This window comes from Rhinolophus sinicus, chromosome 9 (assembly GCF_057876585.1).
Source record: "Rhinolophus sinicus isolate RSI-liver-muscle chromosome 9, RSI-T2T, whole genome shotgun sequence".
Classification (NCBI taxonomy): domain Eukaryota; kingdom Metazoa; phylum Chordata; class Mammalia; order Chiroptera; family Rhinolophidae; genus Rhinolophus; species Rhinolophus sinicus.
Genome location: NC_142509.1, coordinates 6,584,496 through 6,602,432, shown reverse-complemented (window position 1 = coordinate 6,602,432; position 17,937 = coordinate 6,584,496). Strand labels below are relative to the sequence as shown.

Genomic DNA, 17,937 nt, shown 5'->3' with positions numbered 1-17,937 from the left:
GTGGGTTAGGGGAAGGGGGTACTATGCCTGAGGCTGCTGGGGAAACAGGGCAGAGAAGGGGGTAGGGTGTTTCTGGGTACCGGTGTGGCCCCAGACAGGTTTCCACGGGTGCAGAGATGCGAAGCGGAACTTAGGCATTCTGGGTCCCTCAGAGTGCATGCAGGGTCCCAAGGGGCTTCTGTGGAAGCTCTAGGTGTGTTGGCAGCAGGATGGCGAGGTGTCTGAGTGAGGAAAACTGCAGGGAGGCTGTGGGAGAGGGCTTGACATGTAGGGTGGGGTGATAAGCTGCAGCTAGGCAGTGCCCGAGCGTGGCCTGGTGGGACTGTTGGAGCAGCATGATGTGGGGAACCCAGAAGCCGTGGGGATCGAGGAGCAGAGGCTGCTGCCCCCACAGAGGGGGTGAGGGGATATGGTCTGGATTCCCCTGTAAAGGAAGCGATGGCCCTGCCAAAGCCCCGTCCGCCTGTCCACCCCCCACCCCACCCCAGCCGCGGAGCTCCCTTACCTATTGAGCTGAGGAGAGGCTTGTCTCGACAACACTGCCCAGATAGCTGAGATCAATCAGAAACAAAGCAGTTATCAACACAGGCTGTGGGGGAACCACCCACGCACACCCAGAGGGGAGGAGGGGAGGAGCACAGGGACCAGAGAACCGACAAGTGAGGCCAGAGAATGGGGTGAGGGGAAGGAGAGGAGAGAGACAGAGAACCAGACGGCACGATGGGACAAAGCAGATGAAAGCGCTGCAAAGCACAGACGACAGGGCTGCGCACACAGCATCTCCTGTACAGACACAGGCACGACGGCCACGGCCACAGCCCCACACGCCTGGCGTCCTAGCTAGAGCTCTCCTCCACCTCCCGAGGCCCACTCCTTTTGCTGCCACCAGGAGCAGGATGGCAGTGGGAGATGAGGCTTGCACTTCCAGGTACCAGAGAGGGTGGGAGTAAACGGGGCAGGGGAAGGGCACGGGGCTCCCTCCTCCTCAGCCGCCTCCCATCCTGCCTACCACCAGGCCAGCCTCTGGAACTCTCTGCTCCCCAGCACAGGCGGCCACATCAAGAAGAGCGACCAAAGGACGGAACCAGAGAAAAAGAGAGAGAAAGAGAAAGAGAGGGAGGGTGGGAGGGCGGGAGGGACTGGGGGGGCACTATGGAGACATCGCAGGCTCTTCTGAGCAAGTCGGGCCAACCCCAAGAAGATGGAGAAGGAAGAAAGACAGACTGGAGAAGGAAGGGGAGGAAGAGGAGAAAGGAGGAAGGTAGGGAAAGAAAGACCAGAGAAAAAGAGGCACAGACAGGCATCCAGGCTGACTCTGGTACCTGGAACACCAGCTGCTACAGTTTAGAGTGTGCTCTCTCAGGCAGGCTGATTGCAGGAGCTTGTCTGTCTGTCTGTCTGTCTGCAGCTTCCTGTGAGGCATATAGGTTGGGGTGGGGTATGTGGCTCCAGGCACGGGGTTCACAGCCTGAGATTTGGCTCTCAGCCTCCAGGATGTGCCTTCTGGAGAGGCTGTGGGAGGGGCCCGGGGCTCACTAGGCTGTTAAGGGCGGGAGTTTGGGAATAGAAGCCCCTGGCCTGATGGTCCAGGGAAGTCAGGTTTCAGAGTCTTGCTAAACAAGGAGAGGCTGGTGAAGCAAAGGAGGCTACGGCGAGGTCTCTGGGCAAACCCTGGAACCATCCCCAGAGCCAGGAGCACAGGGATGTGGTGAGCGCTCCACTCCACAAGGAACTGGGGTGACTACTCAGACATGCCATGTCCCACCCCTTGCCCATGTGTGCCCACTCCATCACCCTGGGGGGCCTCCTGGGAGCGCTGAGCTCCTCACGCTCCTGGCAGAGTACCTGGGCAGGTAAGCCCCACTCCCACCCCAATGACCACACCCTGCTGACGTCAAGACCAGAACTCCTCTCCCGAAGGGATGCTGCAGCATGTCCAGACAAGCCCTGTCATTCGGGTTGATGGCAGGGTGGAGGGTGGGTAAGGTATGGGGGCAGGAAGATGACCAGGTGAAGATGGGCAGGAGAAACCAGCTCACACTCACCCTGAAGTAGATAACTGTGGCGGGGGGGGCTCTGGTCTAAGCAGCTCCTCCCCCATCCTTCGAGTCGAAGGTGTCTGTCCAAACACATCCAGGTTGTCCCCAGGCCCCGCAGGGCCTGGCGGAGGGGAGGGGTAGCCCGTGGCCAGAGTGGTAAAGCCCACGGTGGGCCGGTAGCTGGGGCTCCCGCTGCGGCTGCTCTGGGATGGGGAGCCCGTGGACGGTGTGGACTTGCGAGAGAAACTGACAGCAGCCGGTGGCTGGAGGGTGATCTCTGACATGTCAGCCTGCTGCAGGAGGCCGGGGCGAGGCCGGGCCCGGGCAGCAAGCTCAGGGGAGCCAGTACGGGAGCTGAGGGGGCTTTGGGTCAGAGGCGAGAGCCGGGAGGGCTGTAGCACCACTTGATGTAAACTGGGTTCGGCGCGCCTGGCCTGTCGGGGGCTGGGCCGGGGCCGGGGCTCATACCACCGGGTGTCCAGGCCAAATGTACTGGGGCTGCCGTGCCCCCCCGGCTCGGCTGGCTCGGGGTAAGGCAACACGGGTATGCCCATACCTTGGCTGGTATGTCTTAGCTGCCCTTGGCTCACCAGAGGTTGCATAGGTCTGTCCTGCCACTTGGCGGCGGTGGGCACTGGGACAGGGCCTCTGCCTGGCGACTTGCCTGCCCAACCCTTTGGCGCTTCCAGAGACAGGATGCCCGGGTAGGCCGCGGGCACCTGGAGGGAGGTGGGGGGCAGTCCTCGGGGGAGGCAGGCCTTAGGCTGCAGACTCTCAGCTACATCACAGGGGTGCAGCTGGTGGGGGAACATCATGGCCGGGGTTTCCAGTCCCCCAAAGGGGAATTCTGGCCTGCCCCAGGGCTCAGGGGAGCGTCCGCCTGTGGGTGTCTGAGTCAAGGGCAGCGTGCTGTTGGAAGCATTCTCGCCATTTTCCTCAGGGATGGTGGGGTGGCCAAAAGGCCCCTCAGTATGCAGAGGTGGAGAGGACATGACAGAGCTCAAGGGGCTGCCCACTTCTGGCATGTAGAAGGGTGGTGGCTCCACCTCCCCAGGGCTGCTGCTGCTGAGGTACCCATAATACTGGCTGTGGTGGAAGGGCCGGGGAGCAGGGGGCCTGGCTTGGCCTGTCGCCTGGAGCCGACCTTCCAGGCCTCCGGGGCCCTCAAGGCCACGGGGCTGGAACCGAGGGCTGTATGCTGGTGGTGGCAGGTAGGACTCCTGGCTGGATGACAGAGGGGTCAGCTGGGACTTCAGGGCCGCCACAGAGGCAGGCACGAGTGGGTCCTCATTCTCCTCGTCAGACTGGCGGAACTCAGGGTACATGTCCGTCTCTTCTGCAAAGGGAAAGCCCTCGATGCGCCTGCCTTTCACTGAGGGCTCCACCTCGGAGGGACCCATCACAAAGCGGCCGTCAGGACCTCTGCTGATAAGCTCAATGGGCGTCGTGGCCTCAGCCTCAGCCTCAGCCTTGGCCACGCTGTACTTCTTGCTGCTGATGGCCCTCTTGGTCTTCTTGTACAAGGACAGCTCCTTCTCCCGGGTAGGACTCAGCATCCTTTTGGCTGCTGGCTGGCCCTGGTCATCGGAGGACTCCGATGGGGCCCGGAGCGTCCGGATGCTCTCTGGGCTCACCTTGCCAGAGGACAAGCTGTGGGAACAGGCAAGAGAGCAGGAGGGATGAGGCAAGGGACACACCGGTCCATCACTTATTTTCGCTCTCTTAACAAACACCAACTACAAACACTTGGGAAGATAAGACTAAGGAAAAAGACTGCAGATGGGCTGCATATTCTGGCATGAAACTCTTTGGCCAACTCGATTGTCTAGATGTGTTTACTGAGTGAACACCCACATTTCTACTTTTATTCTGCCCTGGCCCTCTTGTTGGCCATGCTCTAGTCACACCTACAACTTTACTCCCAAGTTGCTCACGAAAGGCAAGCTCATTTTAATATTAACTTATAAAAAATATATTAAGAAGGCAAATCTGTTATGATGACCCGAAAAAACACAGAAATACACTCCAAAGCTAAGAGAAATGTGTTATCTGTGAATTTGGATTGTCCTTGTTATTGCTACCTCCATGGAAGACAGTGTGGACAACTTCAAATTACTACACAGATCACTACCAGTCAACTGCTTAGAAACACTGTCATGGGGCTGAGCGAAGCAAACCATCTCCCTGTCCCGACCCTTCACCCTCCACCCACACACCACAAACAGCCATGTCACAGTTCTCCTGGGGCGAGGGACACTTACGGAGACTCCAGACTCTTCCTGCAGTGAGTGATGGAGAGTGGAGGGTCTGGAAGGAAACAAGGGGAGAGAGAGCCTGCTGAGGCCTGAGACAGCGAAACATGTACCAGCTGTCAACAGGACCTCACGCAGAGCCACAGAGGGAGGCAGCTCCTTTCAACATCTGGTGGCTTTGGGTCCACTTTAGAGTCCTGTGCCCACGCACCACCAGGCCCTACCTTCACCCTAGTTCTGGTCCACCAGACTCTCCCCACTATCCCTGCTTCCTTTCTCCCTCTTTCAAATCAAGTCCCACTGGCAGCTCTAACCATAAGATCCAGTTTCCCTCTTTCAAGGGGGACCATGCTAAAAATGGGCCATCTCTCCTGATGGGGAGCTTTTGAAACAGGGCCAGGGAAAGTGTGTGTGGGGGGAGACACCCACCTTTTTTGCGCTTCAGCTTACGCTTGCGCTGCTTGTTGACAAAGCAGGCAGCCAGGGTGCTAAACAGGATGGCAGCTGCCAAGAAGCAGATGGTAGCTACAATTCCAGCCAACACAGGCCGCGCTAACCCGTCATCGGTCAGGTCTGGCTGTGGGAAGATGTCTGCAGGGAGGGGCCGAGAGCATGTATGAGTCCTCTCTGCCCCCTCTCCCCCCACCCCAGGACCCCACCCAGTCGCCAGGTATTTCCCCTGCCTCTGTTGTACAGACAATTTTAGGCTCAGGCGCCATGTTCAATTCTAGCCCTGAAGAGGTTTGAATGGCAGGGAGTAGGGAGAAGAGGGGATAGTTTACAGAACGCAAGCAGTCACCACATAGCTAGTAAAGAATAAACACCATTTATATCTTACCCCTAGGGGAATAATAATTTCAATAATGATCTAGACTTGTCTAGAGCTTTTTACAAAGTGCTGTCATGCACATTATCAGATATTCTCACATTAACCCCATGACAGGGCACATGTTATTGTGCTCAATCTCGAAGTGAAAAATCTGTGAATGACTGCATGAGAGAGGCTTGCTTACACAGACACTGCATATCAGTGCCACAACTGCACACAGTTACTCTGACTTCTAGTTCGGTGTTTTCTACTGTCCATTATATCATCTCTACCAAATGAGAGCCTAGATGTGAAGGCTCCTTGAGGGTAAAATATTACAGCCGGGGTAGCGGCTATGACTATACAATTCTGATCCATCCATTTCTAACTCCTTAACTACAGGGTGAGCAACTTCTACAGGGAGGAAGAGCACATCTTGGTCATCTTAGGTACAGAATGCTAGAGCCAGCAGTGATGTAGTTAATAGGTCCAATTTCCTCGTTTGCAGGTAAAGAACCAAGGCTCACTTTGTGCCCAAATTCAGAGAGCTTGTTAGTGACAGAGCCATGACTAGACCCCAGTCTATCATATTATACAAAGGATAGTTATATTAGCTATGTCATTCTTTAGGTTCATCAAAGGGGAAATCTATATACTCTAATACATTTGGCCAGAATCCATTCCTATGTCAATAATAACAATGGTTAAAATAATCCAAAGCATGCTGATTGGCTGAGTAGAAGAATAACTGCTACAGTTTCTGGAAATGGGGGCTTAACTACAGGGAATGCTGAGGTTGCTGCATCCTCATTCACCCCGAGGAATCATCCAACTATGTATGTTTCCCTTTGGGAGCCAGACACAAAGCCACTGAATACAAAACAGTTCACTGAGATAAGCCCACAAAACCCTCAAGTCTTTTATCCTGGCCTTGCTGCAAGCTCGATTCCCTGTTTCTCCATCTCTCTGCATCTCTTCCCTGAAGGGAAGTCAAGACAGAAGGATGCTGGGTTCTGCTGCCTAAAGGAGGTACCTTTGTGTATTAAGAGAAAAAAGCCCCACTGTGCATAATATATGAGACAGAAGTCACATTCCACTCCTCCCAAATGCTCTAATGCCACTTCTGTCCTGTCCTACTCTCCCCATATCTGCCCACCCCAGCGCTTGGTCAAGCTCCTTGCCAATTGGTCCCAGGGGTCTTTGTGTGAGCAGCACCCATGAAAAAGGTGCCACTGCTTTATCACTAAGCAAGCACCTCTTCCCATACCAAGAACCACTCCACAAGGGGAGGGAAGGACCCTGCTATGTTTCAGTAACTGTAACTGGAGAAAGATGTGTAGAAATGGGACCAGGGCCAAGAAAAAGAAAGAGAAATTGAGAAAATGCTGGGGAATTGCCTTTACTGAGCCTGAAAAAAAAAAAAAATCCAGGGAGAGGAAGGAGTGGAGGGAAACAACACCAAACAACAATTTTCCAAATAAAACCACCATAATTATAAAGCAGTCTTACAATAGGCATTTAATAGATACGTGTTGACCTGCTGTCTCTTTGCTCCTATTCACCACCCCACCAATTACAGAGGATCGCACTGGAGGAAACAAATTTTAAGCAAAATAACTTAAAGCAAGTTCTTTTTGACTATTATAATGAGAATAGTAGCCGACTTTTTTTCTGTGGCCATCTTATAGAAACTGTCATTAATGCAGCTCTTAGTGAGAGAAATCCCATTCCATCATGGACAAAGAAACATGGATCTGATGGGCTGAAGAAGAAATACAACAACTCACAGTTTCAACTAGAGCACTCCTTTGCTTCTAATTCGGCCTCTCTTCCGGTATTAGCTATTTCACAAAGGGACTCCCGTGGAGCTCTGGGGCCTATGTCCCTACCCTTGTACGAGCACCCCCACCCCCAAAGTACCTGTGCTGGAGACGCCGGCAATGTTGCTGGGCTCGCTGATCAGATCCTGCATGACAGCCAAAACCCGGAACTCGTACCAGGTGTCCTGCAGCCCCAGGAACAATACCCTATCAGCCAAGGGACCGGAGACAGCCACTGACCCACCACTGACCCCGCCACCACTGACCCCAGCACCACTGACCCTGCAATGATGGCTCATAGAACACAGCACCCAAAGCAGTGAGTACTAGAGATGTTTAACCACCAGCTCTCGGGTTATAAAAAAAGTCCTGATTTGTAGCATTTGCCAATCACCATAGTGTAAGCACTTGGACCATGGCTGATTTCAAGTGAGGTCATTGAAGGAAGTGTTGGGAAGAGACACACACAGGGGCTCTCAGGGGCCGCCATTTGCCAATCCCAGTACTAAATGAATATTCAGGGAAGAAAGACAGAAAGAGAGATGAGATTATCTATATTCCTGAAATAAGCTGCTTCCCTCTCTCCAGCTAGAGAGACATCAAAGTTTAAAGGGGGTCAGCTGATAAAAATAATATATTCTCCAGAGCTCTAAATTGTTAAAGGGTGAAGCTAGAAGACAGTCCTTCTGAGGAATCCTTTGCCCATCCCAGTTAGGCAGCTAGCAAGGAGCTGAGGTCAGTGTCAGGTTACCGTGAGGGACTCATGCCCTGCCCTGCCCTAGCTTGTGTCAGCGCTTAGAGAAACCCCTCAGGTGATACAACTCCCCACTGCCACCGAGCTGGACCTCAATGTTCAGGACCTCAGTCACGAGGATCAGAGTACTCCAAACCTTGGTAGCAGATCTGAGAGAATATCGGAACAGCAGTGTGGCACAGTACATGGCCAGACCTCATACACCCGAGTTAGGACATTCAAAGCTTCCAGTGCCTCTAGAAACAGTCCTGTCACTTTCAGAATTTGGAAAGAAGAAGCAAGGGAAAGCTAGGTCCTCACCTGTGACAGATCCTTGGCAAAGAATTCTCCATCGGTGCCTGGGATGGCGTCATCTAACATCTCCCAGCGTTCTCCGACACGAAACTCCATGACATAGCGGTCAATAGGAAAGCTGTGGTTGGCAGGTGGGAGCCAAGACAGGAGTACACCCTGTTGGGTCCGATTGGCTGTGAGGCACCGTGGTGGGGTAACCAGCACCAGAGGTTCTGGAGTTGTGATGGGGAATGCTGAAGTGGCAGGAGAGAGAAGGGAGACAGCACAGGAGCGCTGAGGTCACCTCATCCTCATCAGCCTGGGGCCATCTTCTGGCTCAGCATGTGTCCCCGGGGGCACCATGGCCCCAAGGCGACAGGCCACAAGTCCACATGCCAGTGCATGCATCATTTCAGGGGCAAAAGTGTTACAGGAAAGAGCCCTCCTGACGCAAAGGAAGGAGGCAGGGCAAGTGGGCCCAAAGCTCCATGCTCCTGTTTTCAGAGTACTTCTAAAAGTCTTTTCTGAGGGAACTGAGTTCCTCAAAAGGAAACAAATGGGAACTACAGGGAACAAGGAAGAATTAATTGCAATTATCTTTTTAATAAGATAGTATCTTTAAAAAAAAATACTACAAAATGTATCTCTTGTTCTCCTCTAAGGAAGTAGGAATATCTTCCCACACACACTGTTCACTCTTCCGATTCCCTTCTTAGCCCAGGTGGAAAATCAAGGCCCAACACGGGAGCTCAGGAGTGGGGTAAGCCCTCTGTCACTGCTGCCCCACTTGGTGGCAGTAAAGCAGGCTGGAGTGGTGCCACCTGTTCCCAGCTGCTCTCTCTGGCCCCAGAGAGGAAAACAAACAAAACTGCAGCCAGAAGGGACAGAGTGAGCCACTGGGTCCAGGAAGGGTCAGCCACACGCCTGCCACCGAATGAGGCCGGGGGCCAGAGGAGAGAACCAGCAGGAGTACAGAAGGACGAAGGATTCCCAATTTCCCCTGTGAAGCCACATGAAGATGCAAACATGTGGCCTGACCAGGAAGCATAAAATTCAAAGCCTCTTCCTTCTATCTAAGGGTGCAACAGGAATCTGGCCCAAAAGTGCTCCGATGTTGGTCGAGGCACTTTGGTCCAGACAAACCTCACAGAATGACATGAGAAATCCTATTGGAGATCAAATGACAGGATTGTATAAAGCATTTAGCAAGGTGCCTGGCATATAGTCAGCAGTAAATGTTAGCTGCCAGGACCATCACTGCCCTCACTGCCTTTATCTACCCCGGACCCTCTGGGAAATACCCACAAGACATCACCGGCCGGGCCCTCACCTAAAGTGTTCACAGTGACCACCTCACTGAAGGCGCTCGTTCCCAGCTTATTCTGGGCCAGGACACTGAACTGGTATGCTGTCTCAGGCTCCAGGGCATCCACTAGCAACCAGCTGGGTCCTGGTGGCACTGACAAAGACAGCCAGTCATGGGGTCCAAACTGTGCCCGCTTCATCCTGGCCAAGAGAAGGAGAGAGGATCGGGGACAAGGGGTGCGGTGGGTTACACTGGAGACACAGGAGTGCAGGCCAGGTCCTCAAGGAGGTGGCAGTTGGTGGACCTGGCTTTCCCAGGTTCAAGGACGGGAAGAGGTAATGACCAAGGTGGGATGCCCTACCCAACTTTGGCTGTGCCAATCCTCACGATGCCAGGTCACCAGCTGCTGCCAGTACCTCTTCTTCTCAAAGGGACCCTTAGGTGTAAGTCATGCTCAAAACCCTGGTCAAATTACCAATTGCATTTTAGGAGAATCTCACCCTGGTCATAACCCTAAGAGTGGCTCTGCCTTGGGAAAGCGAGGACACTGGAAACAAGGCAGGTACCACAGTACGAAAGTGACGATGAGCAACTGAGCAATAGCAGGACTAAAGAAGGAACCCAAGTGACCTCGGCCACCCACCCTCCCAGGGACAGCCAAAAGTGGGACCTAGAGAAACCCAGACAACTCCCTCAGTCCAACCAGGTTTGAGTCCTCTGAGGAAGTCCAGAGCACATGACAAAGATGACCAGGGGTTACCCCACAGTGGGGACCAGGATCCCTAAGGCCTTAAGGGTTAAAAATCACAATGAAAGGGAAGGGCACACTGTGCGTGGAGAACACTAACACTTGTTCTACACGGCCCACCTAATCCCATTGGCAATGAAGACAGCCTGTCTGCACTCTACAGGTGCAGTGGCCGGCATCACCACTGGGAGGAGCCATCGTCCTGCGTACAGAGACATCAGGCAACCCTCTCACAGCCCTGTGCTACAACTTAGTGGATGCCCCTCTAAGTTAAAGGCTCACTTAGGGGTTAACGGGTTCCCCTCTAAGTTAAAGGCTCACTACCATGTATGCCCAGGAGTTGGAGCTGAGGCAGTGGAAAGCATAGCAAAAGAAGCTAAAAGCCAAATGTCTCAGTCAATACATGGAGAGTTAGAGGCAGTCAGAAAGAATGGAGGGAAGGAGATCTCCCAACATTGGCACCCACCATTTCCCGCCCAGGCACCAAAGCAAGTGAGCAAAGTGTGACAAAGCAATGCAGGTGAGCAGCAGCATGGAGCATAGCTTCAAGCAGCAAGGGAAACCCCGATCTATGCCCAGATCTGGCATCTCCAAAGGTGGCTTACCTATGCTAAATGCCCTGCCCTGGCCGCCCAGCACCCAGCAGGGTTGTTAGGAGCACCCCCCAGTTCCTGACCCCGCCCCTACCCTGCCTCAGGAAGGCTAGAGAAAAGGGGTGGGAGGGTGTTCTGGTTGCAACTCAGACTTCCCCAAGCTCACCATTTAGGTCCAGTTTGCCTCTCCAGAACTCAAAATGCCTAGGATATTCAAACTCGGAAATATCCACCAAATCACCATGACGGGAAAGAGCAGGTTCCTTCTTAACTTCCCTTGCTGTTGAGAAGTATATCAAGGGCTCTCACTGAGTTACCCTCTGTATCTGAGGTTTCCTCCTCCCTAGGCCTTGGCTGAGCCTGGTGGAGAACACCCACCCACGTGACACAGGTCTGAGAAGGAGGAAGTGAGGGGGCCCATCTTCCTCACTCAAGGATGAACCCATGACTCAGGTGGCCAGTTCCTGGCTCGTAATAGGAATGTGGTGGAGAGGGAGATCCTAAGGTGATTGGAAGTGGGTCAGCTTTTCTATACGTCCTGTCTTCATCCTGATTCGTGCAACTCTGAGATCTCTGTCTACCCCGAGGTTTGGGCAAAGATGTCAAATGCTGCATCTGGCTAAATTAATAACAGAGATATAAACACAATGGAGACACACAGTCCTACAGAGAAAGTGCGCATGCTAAAGACCAGGCCAGGAGGTAAGTGCCCCTTCATACTGGCTTCTGGAACCACTGGGGAAGGGACAGAATAAAAATTGGATTCTATGCTTCCAGCTAGGCGGTTTCACAATGCCCTTGAAGATTAGGAGTCTCTTCCAGACTCCAGAGGATAGAGGAACCTAAAGGAAGAATGAACTAAGGACACAAAAAAGGGGCAGTGAGATAAGCTGGGGAGAGAGCAACAGAGGGTAACAGCTCAGGCAACAGCCCAAATCGGCTTCCCAAACCTTCTGGGCTGGGAATACAGGAGCACCCAGAGTCCCTTAGACATGCCCATTCCCCACAAGGACTCAGTCACTGTGTCAACACAGCTCATCGTCTGGAGGACTGGCGAAGAACCATACCCTTTGCATAACCTCCACCCACCCCAGGGACTGACTGAAGTGGGGGTGGGGAGGGAGAAGCAGAGAGCAAAGCATGCGGGGCTGACTCACAGAGGTCCGTACCAAACTGAGAATGTCTGCTCGAATCCTCCATCATAGCCTGGCTCCCAGGACACGTTGGCAGTTGTCATAGAGACCTGGACCCGGACACTGCCTGGGGCATGGGGGCTGGTGCCTGGAGACCAAGTGGAGACTTCTCTCAGACTGAAAAGAACTGAGGCCACTGAGCTGGGCACCCGTAACCTTGCTGCGTATAGCAAAAGGCCGTACCGCAGGTGGAGTGACTGGGGTGGGGACACTGAGGAGCTGGCCCCCAGGCCTACTGGGTGGGAGGGCTGGAGGAGGAGACCCAGCCCGCAATGCAGCCCAGTCCATCTAGCAAGAAAGGGCATAAGCATGAAGTGTGGGCCAACGGGAAACCAGAACCCTCCATCACCCTAGGACAACGTCCTGTGCTCACCTATCAAGCACAGAAACACTCTCCGTTAAGGTCACAGGCAAAGCCAAAAGGCCCCTCTCCTGTAAAGTTTCCCAGCCTCAGGAGACAGCCATAACCACCCAAACACCAACGTGAGGGGCAGCACAGCACAGCAATTAAGAACTTCAACTTGGATTTGAGGCCTGGGCCTACCACTCATCAGTGATGTGGCACTGGGCAACGTGTTTGATCCCTGCCAGCCTTGCTTTCGATGAATGTCCACTGGGGCAATAGTGGCTCCCACTACGTAAGTTGTAAATGACAAGGCACCACTTGGTACAGAGTCTAGAACTGCTAGTAAATGCCACAAAAGTGTTGGCTGTTGTTTCAACTGTAGCTATCCCCTGAGGGGCAGGCAAACTGGTGCACACTGAGGTCCTGGGGATACATACCTCAGGTAGGTAATTGGGATGAGAATGCCTGGTGCCCCAGGAAATGTGAACATCAATTACCTGCTCAGTGCCAGGCTCAGCCCGTGGATCTCAGCGCAGTCACCCCTCCTAGATCCCCTCATTCCAGGTCTTCCAGCTTTCCCTCTAGAGTCTACCCTCAGAGCTCTGAGCAGTTGCTACTGGCCACGCAGGTGCATTGTTTCTGTGTCAGAGGGGGTTGCTGGGTACATTCTGCCTGTCCTCATCAGAAAAAGACCTATCCCGGGAAGGCCCCATGTCACCTCCCTTACACAGAGTCCACAGAGGTCTGGGGCTGCCTGTGGCAAGCTGCTGGTTCAGGGTGGAATAACTTGGGAAAGATGCCTACACCTCCCGAGCACCCAGGCCACCACCCGCCTGCCCGGGGCCCCGTACCGATGACAGTCAGGTGGGTACTGGCAGTGATGCTGGTGACCACGTTGGTAGCGATGCACTCCCACTCCCCGTGGTCCTCTTTACTCAGGGCTCGAAACTGGAGACTCCCGCTAGGCAGGGTGTTGTGCTTGCTTCTGCTGGGCTTCCCTACCTTGGCCAAACAAGGGGGCAAGGAGGAGGGCAGGAGCAGGGCGGCAGGGGAGGAGTCAGGTCGGGCAGGGGAGAAGAGAAGCCACCAACAACTCAGGGGTCGGAGAAGAGGATGGAGAGGGCAGTGCCTGCGCACTCGGCCTACACCCCTCCAGGCCCCTCTTCCAGCGCTCCCATCTGGAAGTCACCCAGGCTTCACAGCACTTGGCCCCTCAGAAGAGAGCCACTATCGGGTCCTTCCCCTCCACCATGCTTCCCGGGAGCTCCAGAACCCAGAGGTACCTTTCTCCACGTGATGACAGGGAAGGGGTCCCCTGCGGCAGCACAGGGAATAAGTAGCTCCCGGCCGGCCTCCTGCCTGTACTCCCAGCCTGGTAGCACCGTGAAATACGGGGGGTCCTAGGGAGAACACGGCAAGGCTGTGAAGGCAGGCATTAAGGGCACCTGCCACACAGAGGCTGCTCATTGCCCTGGGCCTCACCTTCAGGACAAGCCGCGCAGGAGCAGACTGGCCCATGGTCCCCAAGGTATTATAAGGCACACAGGTGTAAGTGCCAAGGGCCTCCTCTGTGGCCTCCTCAATTCGAATGGAGCCATCCTCCATCAAGGTCCAACCTAGATTCTGCCAGAGCAGACAGTAGAGCAGTGAGCCATGGTCACAGGGTGAACACTCAGTCCCAGACCCACCAGACCAGACATGGGCTGGGCCATCTCCACGAGCCAACCTGGGGACAGGCTCAGACAGAGCACCGGTTACCCTGGGGACAGGGTTGTCAAGTGCCCTGCCGGACTGCAAACCCCCATGGGAAGGAGTTTTTTGCTTCCCCAGAGGTTTTGGTGGCAAGTGGAGGAGTCCTAGCAGGAAACCAGACCCCCAGAGGCAGCATCGTAGGGTCAGGAGGGTGCATCTCATTGGGACCCCGCATGCATCTCTCTAGCACCTTCTCAACCTGCAGGGGGCGGCCATCCTTGTTCCATTTGACCACAGTGGCCGGTGGCTCTGCGTCCACAGGGCAACGGATAAAGCCATGAATTCCCACGGGCACATAGATTACGGGGGGCATGTTGAGGACACGGGCTGGGTCTGCAGAGGGGTAGTGTGGGGTAGGAGAGAAGAAAGACACAAGGGAAGTCACGAAGGGAGAAATCCAGGCAGGGGGCTGGGCCACCACACAGGCACCCCAAGGCACCACCTTTCACACCCACTGATTCAGTAAACACTGCGTGTCCTCAGTGCTCAACACAGGGCAAAGTGCTGTAACAAGATGGAGCAACCCTGACCCTCCTGGGCTGACAGCCCAGAGGCCACATCGGGCCACCGAGCACAGGCTGCAGTCTTCTTTTGTCTGTCCGGCCTATAGTATTCTTAAGCACTTCTGTTTTGAATGCTCGAAGGCACTCAAAGGCACATGCTGGCCAGCTCCAGTCCGCAGCACTCCTCAAATGTTTCTACTCGTGAACATTACTGCTGGGTAGGGGCTCTCATGCCCATTTCCTCAGCCCCTACTACACTCAAAACCTCAAAGTCAACACTTGGCCACACCCTCCCCCACCTGCTCCTTATCCCAAGTCCTTATCACCAAGCAGCACCTCTCTTTCCACATCCTAAGCCAAAAGAGGAATGGCAGTTCTATGCATAAGGTGGGCAGAGGCATAACCACAGGTGGTTCTTCTCTCCTCTCTGGTCTGCTGGTTGTCCAGTCTCCCAGGCCTCAGTTTCCCACTTGTGCAGTTGGCATACAGAATCAGCCTTGGACACAGAACAGATGCCAGGATCCCGGGACAGCAGCAAGAGCCACACACCCTGTCATATGCGTGAGTCATCACCTTTTGATTCTCCCCAATTTCCCTGAGGGCTACCGAGGAGAAAGATCCAGAACTTCCAGGGAAGCAGTGAGGATGAATGAGCTGGTATCTTTTAAGCATTTGGAGCTCTTCAGAGAACAGCATTACATAAATACCAGGCCGAGTTATATATTTAGACATAGCTTCCTACTTTTGTATGGTGGAGGGTGTTTTTTTTTCCTCTCCAAGGTTTTCAAAGGGTTTATGAATGAGAAATACTCTGAACACTGCTTTTTAGCAGAAATAAAGATCCTTGTTTCACCCACCTGAAAATCTCACCCCCCGGGTTCTCTTTGAAGGCAGGAAGGAGGTAAAAAAGGACAAGTGGAAGTGGGTGACGGTGCTGGAGAGAGACCAGGAAACCACACCCCTCTCTCAAAAACCAAATGGCCCATCGCTCTGCGAATGGGGCCTCAACCTGGTTATACTCATCACCCTTCTGAAGATCACCCCCCGTTGGCTCTCTCCCGCATCCTCCACTGTCACCTTCTTGCCCAGGCGACAAAAGCCAGCCGAGATGCTGCTCCAAGTGGCATCTTTCCTTCCCTCAGCTCCTTCATGTCCAGCACAGCTTAGGGCACATGGTAAGTCACTGATAAATAGCTTCTTGACTTGTTTTTTTCTACTGCAGTTCTGGGTGGGACAGACCTGATGTTGGATCACACAGCTTTTCATGGGCCTCATAGCTCTTAAAATCGTGGGACTCATAATGCAGCATGCTGAACGTCCTTGGAATTTGCTGAGAGCAGAAGTGGAGAAATTACGCCTATGCCCCCAACAGCAAAAGTATTGCACAGAAAAGAAAACGATGAGAATGAGAGGTTAGGAGTTGGATGGGGCTCGCCTGGCTCCACCACCACATCCATGCAGCGGTAGACAGTACAAATACCAGCTCTGTGAAGCAGGGTTGGAGAAGAGCCCCACCTCCTGGAGTTATCAACTGTTCCTCTACTTGTCCCCAGCTCAAATGCGGACTCCAGACTGTTACACTTCTCACCCTGCCACTCCACACCCCTGGAGGTGAGCAGTTCCACACCAGCCCTCAAGTGATGGAGAGCCTGTCACCTACAACAACCACATGGGGCATTTGTTGCCTGAGTGACAGGGCCAACAACAAATCAAAAGGAAGAAATTAATCCTCATTACTCATCCTTCTCTCTCACAGTTATCAGCTTGCCAGGGGGTGGGGAAACAATGACTATGCTGAAGTATTCAAGATTAGCAAACGAAATTATTCTGATTGCACAAAAGCCCTCGATTGTTCTGGCACGAGGAGCAGCTCATTGATTTGGATCTCTGGCAGCCCCAGAGAAACGCAAGGAGGAGCAACTGTTGGTAGAATTGGATCAGGTCACCCCAGAAAAGGGTTGTGTACCCTCACCCTACACACCTGTCCAAGGTAGGTGAAGGCAGACAGCTGGCAGGAACTCTAACCCTGCACAGGTTCAAGCTACAGTCCCTCAGATACCTGAGGAAAAAAGCACCAGAGAGCATCTCACTCAAGGTACAGAGGTGCTGGCTAGCATTCAATGCAAGCACAGTCGTTCAGAAGGTCTGCCAATCCTTGAATCCAACCAAAGCCCGGCTGATGGAATGAGTTAGCTAGCACATGTAGTGACACCTGGTCCACAGAAGACACACCATAAGGGCTTGTTTCATCTCAATTGATTAGCCCAGGTTTCGGCCTCTTCTTGCGCTGTCCCTCCTTCCTGCCTCAGTCATTCCTCTACCCCACATTACCTTGAATAACATTTGGTGTCTGCTGCCCTCCAGCCTCCAGTCTGGCTAGTGTGGCCTGAACCTTCTGGAACCCCCACCAACCAAAGCTCTCCCTCACCCCTACTCACACTGCACAGTCAGGTAGGCCGAGGCTGAGGGGGAGCGCCCCAGACTGTTGCTAGGAACACAGGTGTACTTCCCCGCGTCCTCAGGCTTCACCCGAAAGATTATCAGGGTCCCATCAATCAGGATCCGAACTCTCAGCTTCAGGTCACTATGAGGAGACAAGGAGACATGGAAGGGAAAGTGTTGGCAAGTGAGAAGACGGATCTTCCATGAAACACCAGAGGCAAGATAGCAATGAGTCCCCTCACTCCCCTGCATGAAAGGGACCCGGTGTGCCCTGGCATTCCCAGGGCCCCTCTGGAGTATGCAGACACTGGCCCTCACATGTGGCACATGTGGACCGACCACCCCCTCTCCAAGTTCTTAGAGGCCAAAGGCAGCGTGCAGCATCCTCTTCTCAGAAGCCTTGCCCTTGGGGACTTGTCTGGGCGCCTCCCTGAGGGATCAGGGCAGGGTGCTCACTTCTGAAAGTAGACGTTCTCATCTTGCCAATACCAGGTGTAAGTGAGGTTGCCGGGATATGCCTCCGCACGGCAGGTGAGCAAAGCATCTTGGGATATGTTGACAGTGATGTTCTCAGGAGGGGACACTATGAAAGGAGGCCCTGGGGACACAGGAAACAAATATGACCTCACCTGGGGAGGCAGGGAAGAACTAGAGCACCAGGGCCTCCCAGGAAGCTCTGAGATGCCTCAGAAAAGTGCCCTGAACCCTGAGACAGAGCTATGGCAGCACTGACCCCCAAGAGTCAGCAGCACAACACCAGGCAGTTGTCATGGAGACGCTTCCAATGCTATCAGTGCTCAGGTTCTTCTTCTCCCCATGGGTCCCAGAGATGCAGATGGTGTTGGATGTGGCCAGAGAGCCCCACCCCCTTGAGCCAGCTGTAGACGCCTTCTTGGTACATACTTGTACCCCACCTCCATGCAAAATCCCTCATAAATTCTGGCTCCCCAAACCAGCCACCTAACCCCTCCCCCATAAACACACGGGTCTGCTTGCCCATCCTGCTCTCCAGCAGAGCCCCAAGCAGGAGGCACGAAGAAGGGTGAAAGCCCGTCTTTCAGTCCAGAGCAAGGAACAATCTCGCCTCTGAAGGAGCACGAGGTTTGTG

The 17,937-nt window shown here is 53.8% G+C and overlaps 1 protein-coding gene across 9 annotated transcripts in view; it reads right to left on the bottom strand.

The window, feature by feature from the left end:
* IGSF9B (immunoglobulin superfamily member 9B) overlaps positions 1 to 17,937 on the bottom strand; it is a 57,500-nt gene that overhangs the window by 19,694 nt on the left and 19,869 nt on the right. For 3 of the 9 annotated variants that reach the window (XR_012492722.2, XM_019719071.3, XM_019719070.3), the window contains exons 6-20: positions 17,286 to 17,427; positions 16,826 to 16,971; positions 14,075 to 14,217; positions 13,615 to 13,755; positions 13,416 to 13,532; positions 12,984 to 13,134; positions 11,751 to 11,874; positions 9,277 to 9,452; positions 7,974 to 8,200; positions 7,020 to 7,104; positions 4,721 to 4,882; positions 4,301 to 4,346; positions 2,046 to 3,689; positions 1,323 to 1,412; positions 506 to 551 (exon numbers count right to left, since the gene is read on the bottom strand). Coding sequence is in view for 7 of the 9 variants with exons in the window: in XM_019719071.3 (XP_019574630.1) it covers positions 506 to 551; positions 1,323 to 1,412; positions 2,046 to 3,689; positions 4,301 to 4,346; positions 4,721 to 4,882; positions 7,020 to 7,104; positions 7,974 to 8,200; positions 9,277 to 9,452; positions 11,751 to 11,874; positions 12,984 to 13,134; positions 13,416 to 13,532; positions 13,615 to 13,755; positions 14,075 to 14,217; positions 16,826 to 16,971; positions 17,286 to 17,427 (3,440 nt within the window). In the remaining 2 variants the exon portion in view is untranslated. The other 6 variants (XR_012492723.2, XM_074321633.2, XM_019719074.3 and 3 more) reach the window with 4 other exon arrangements.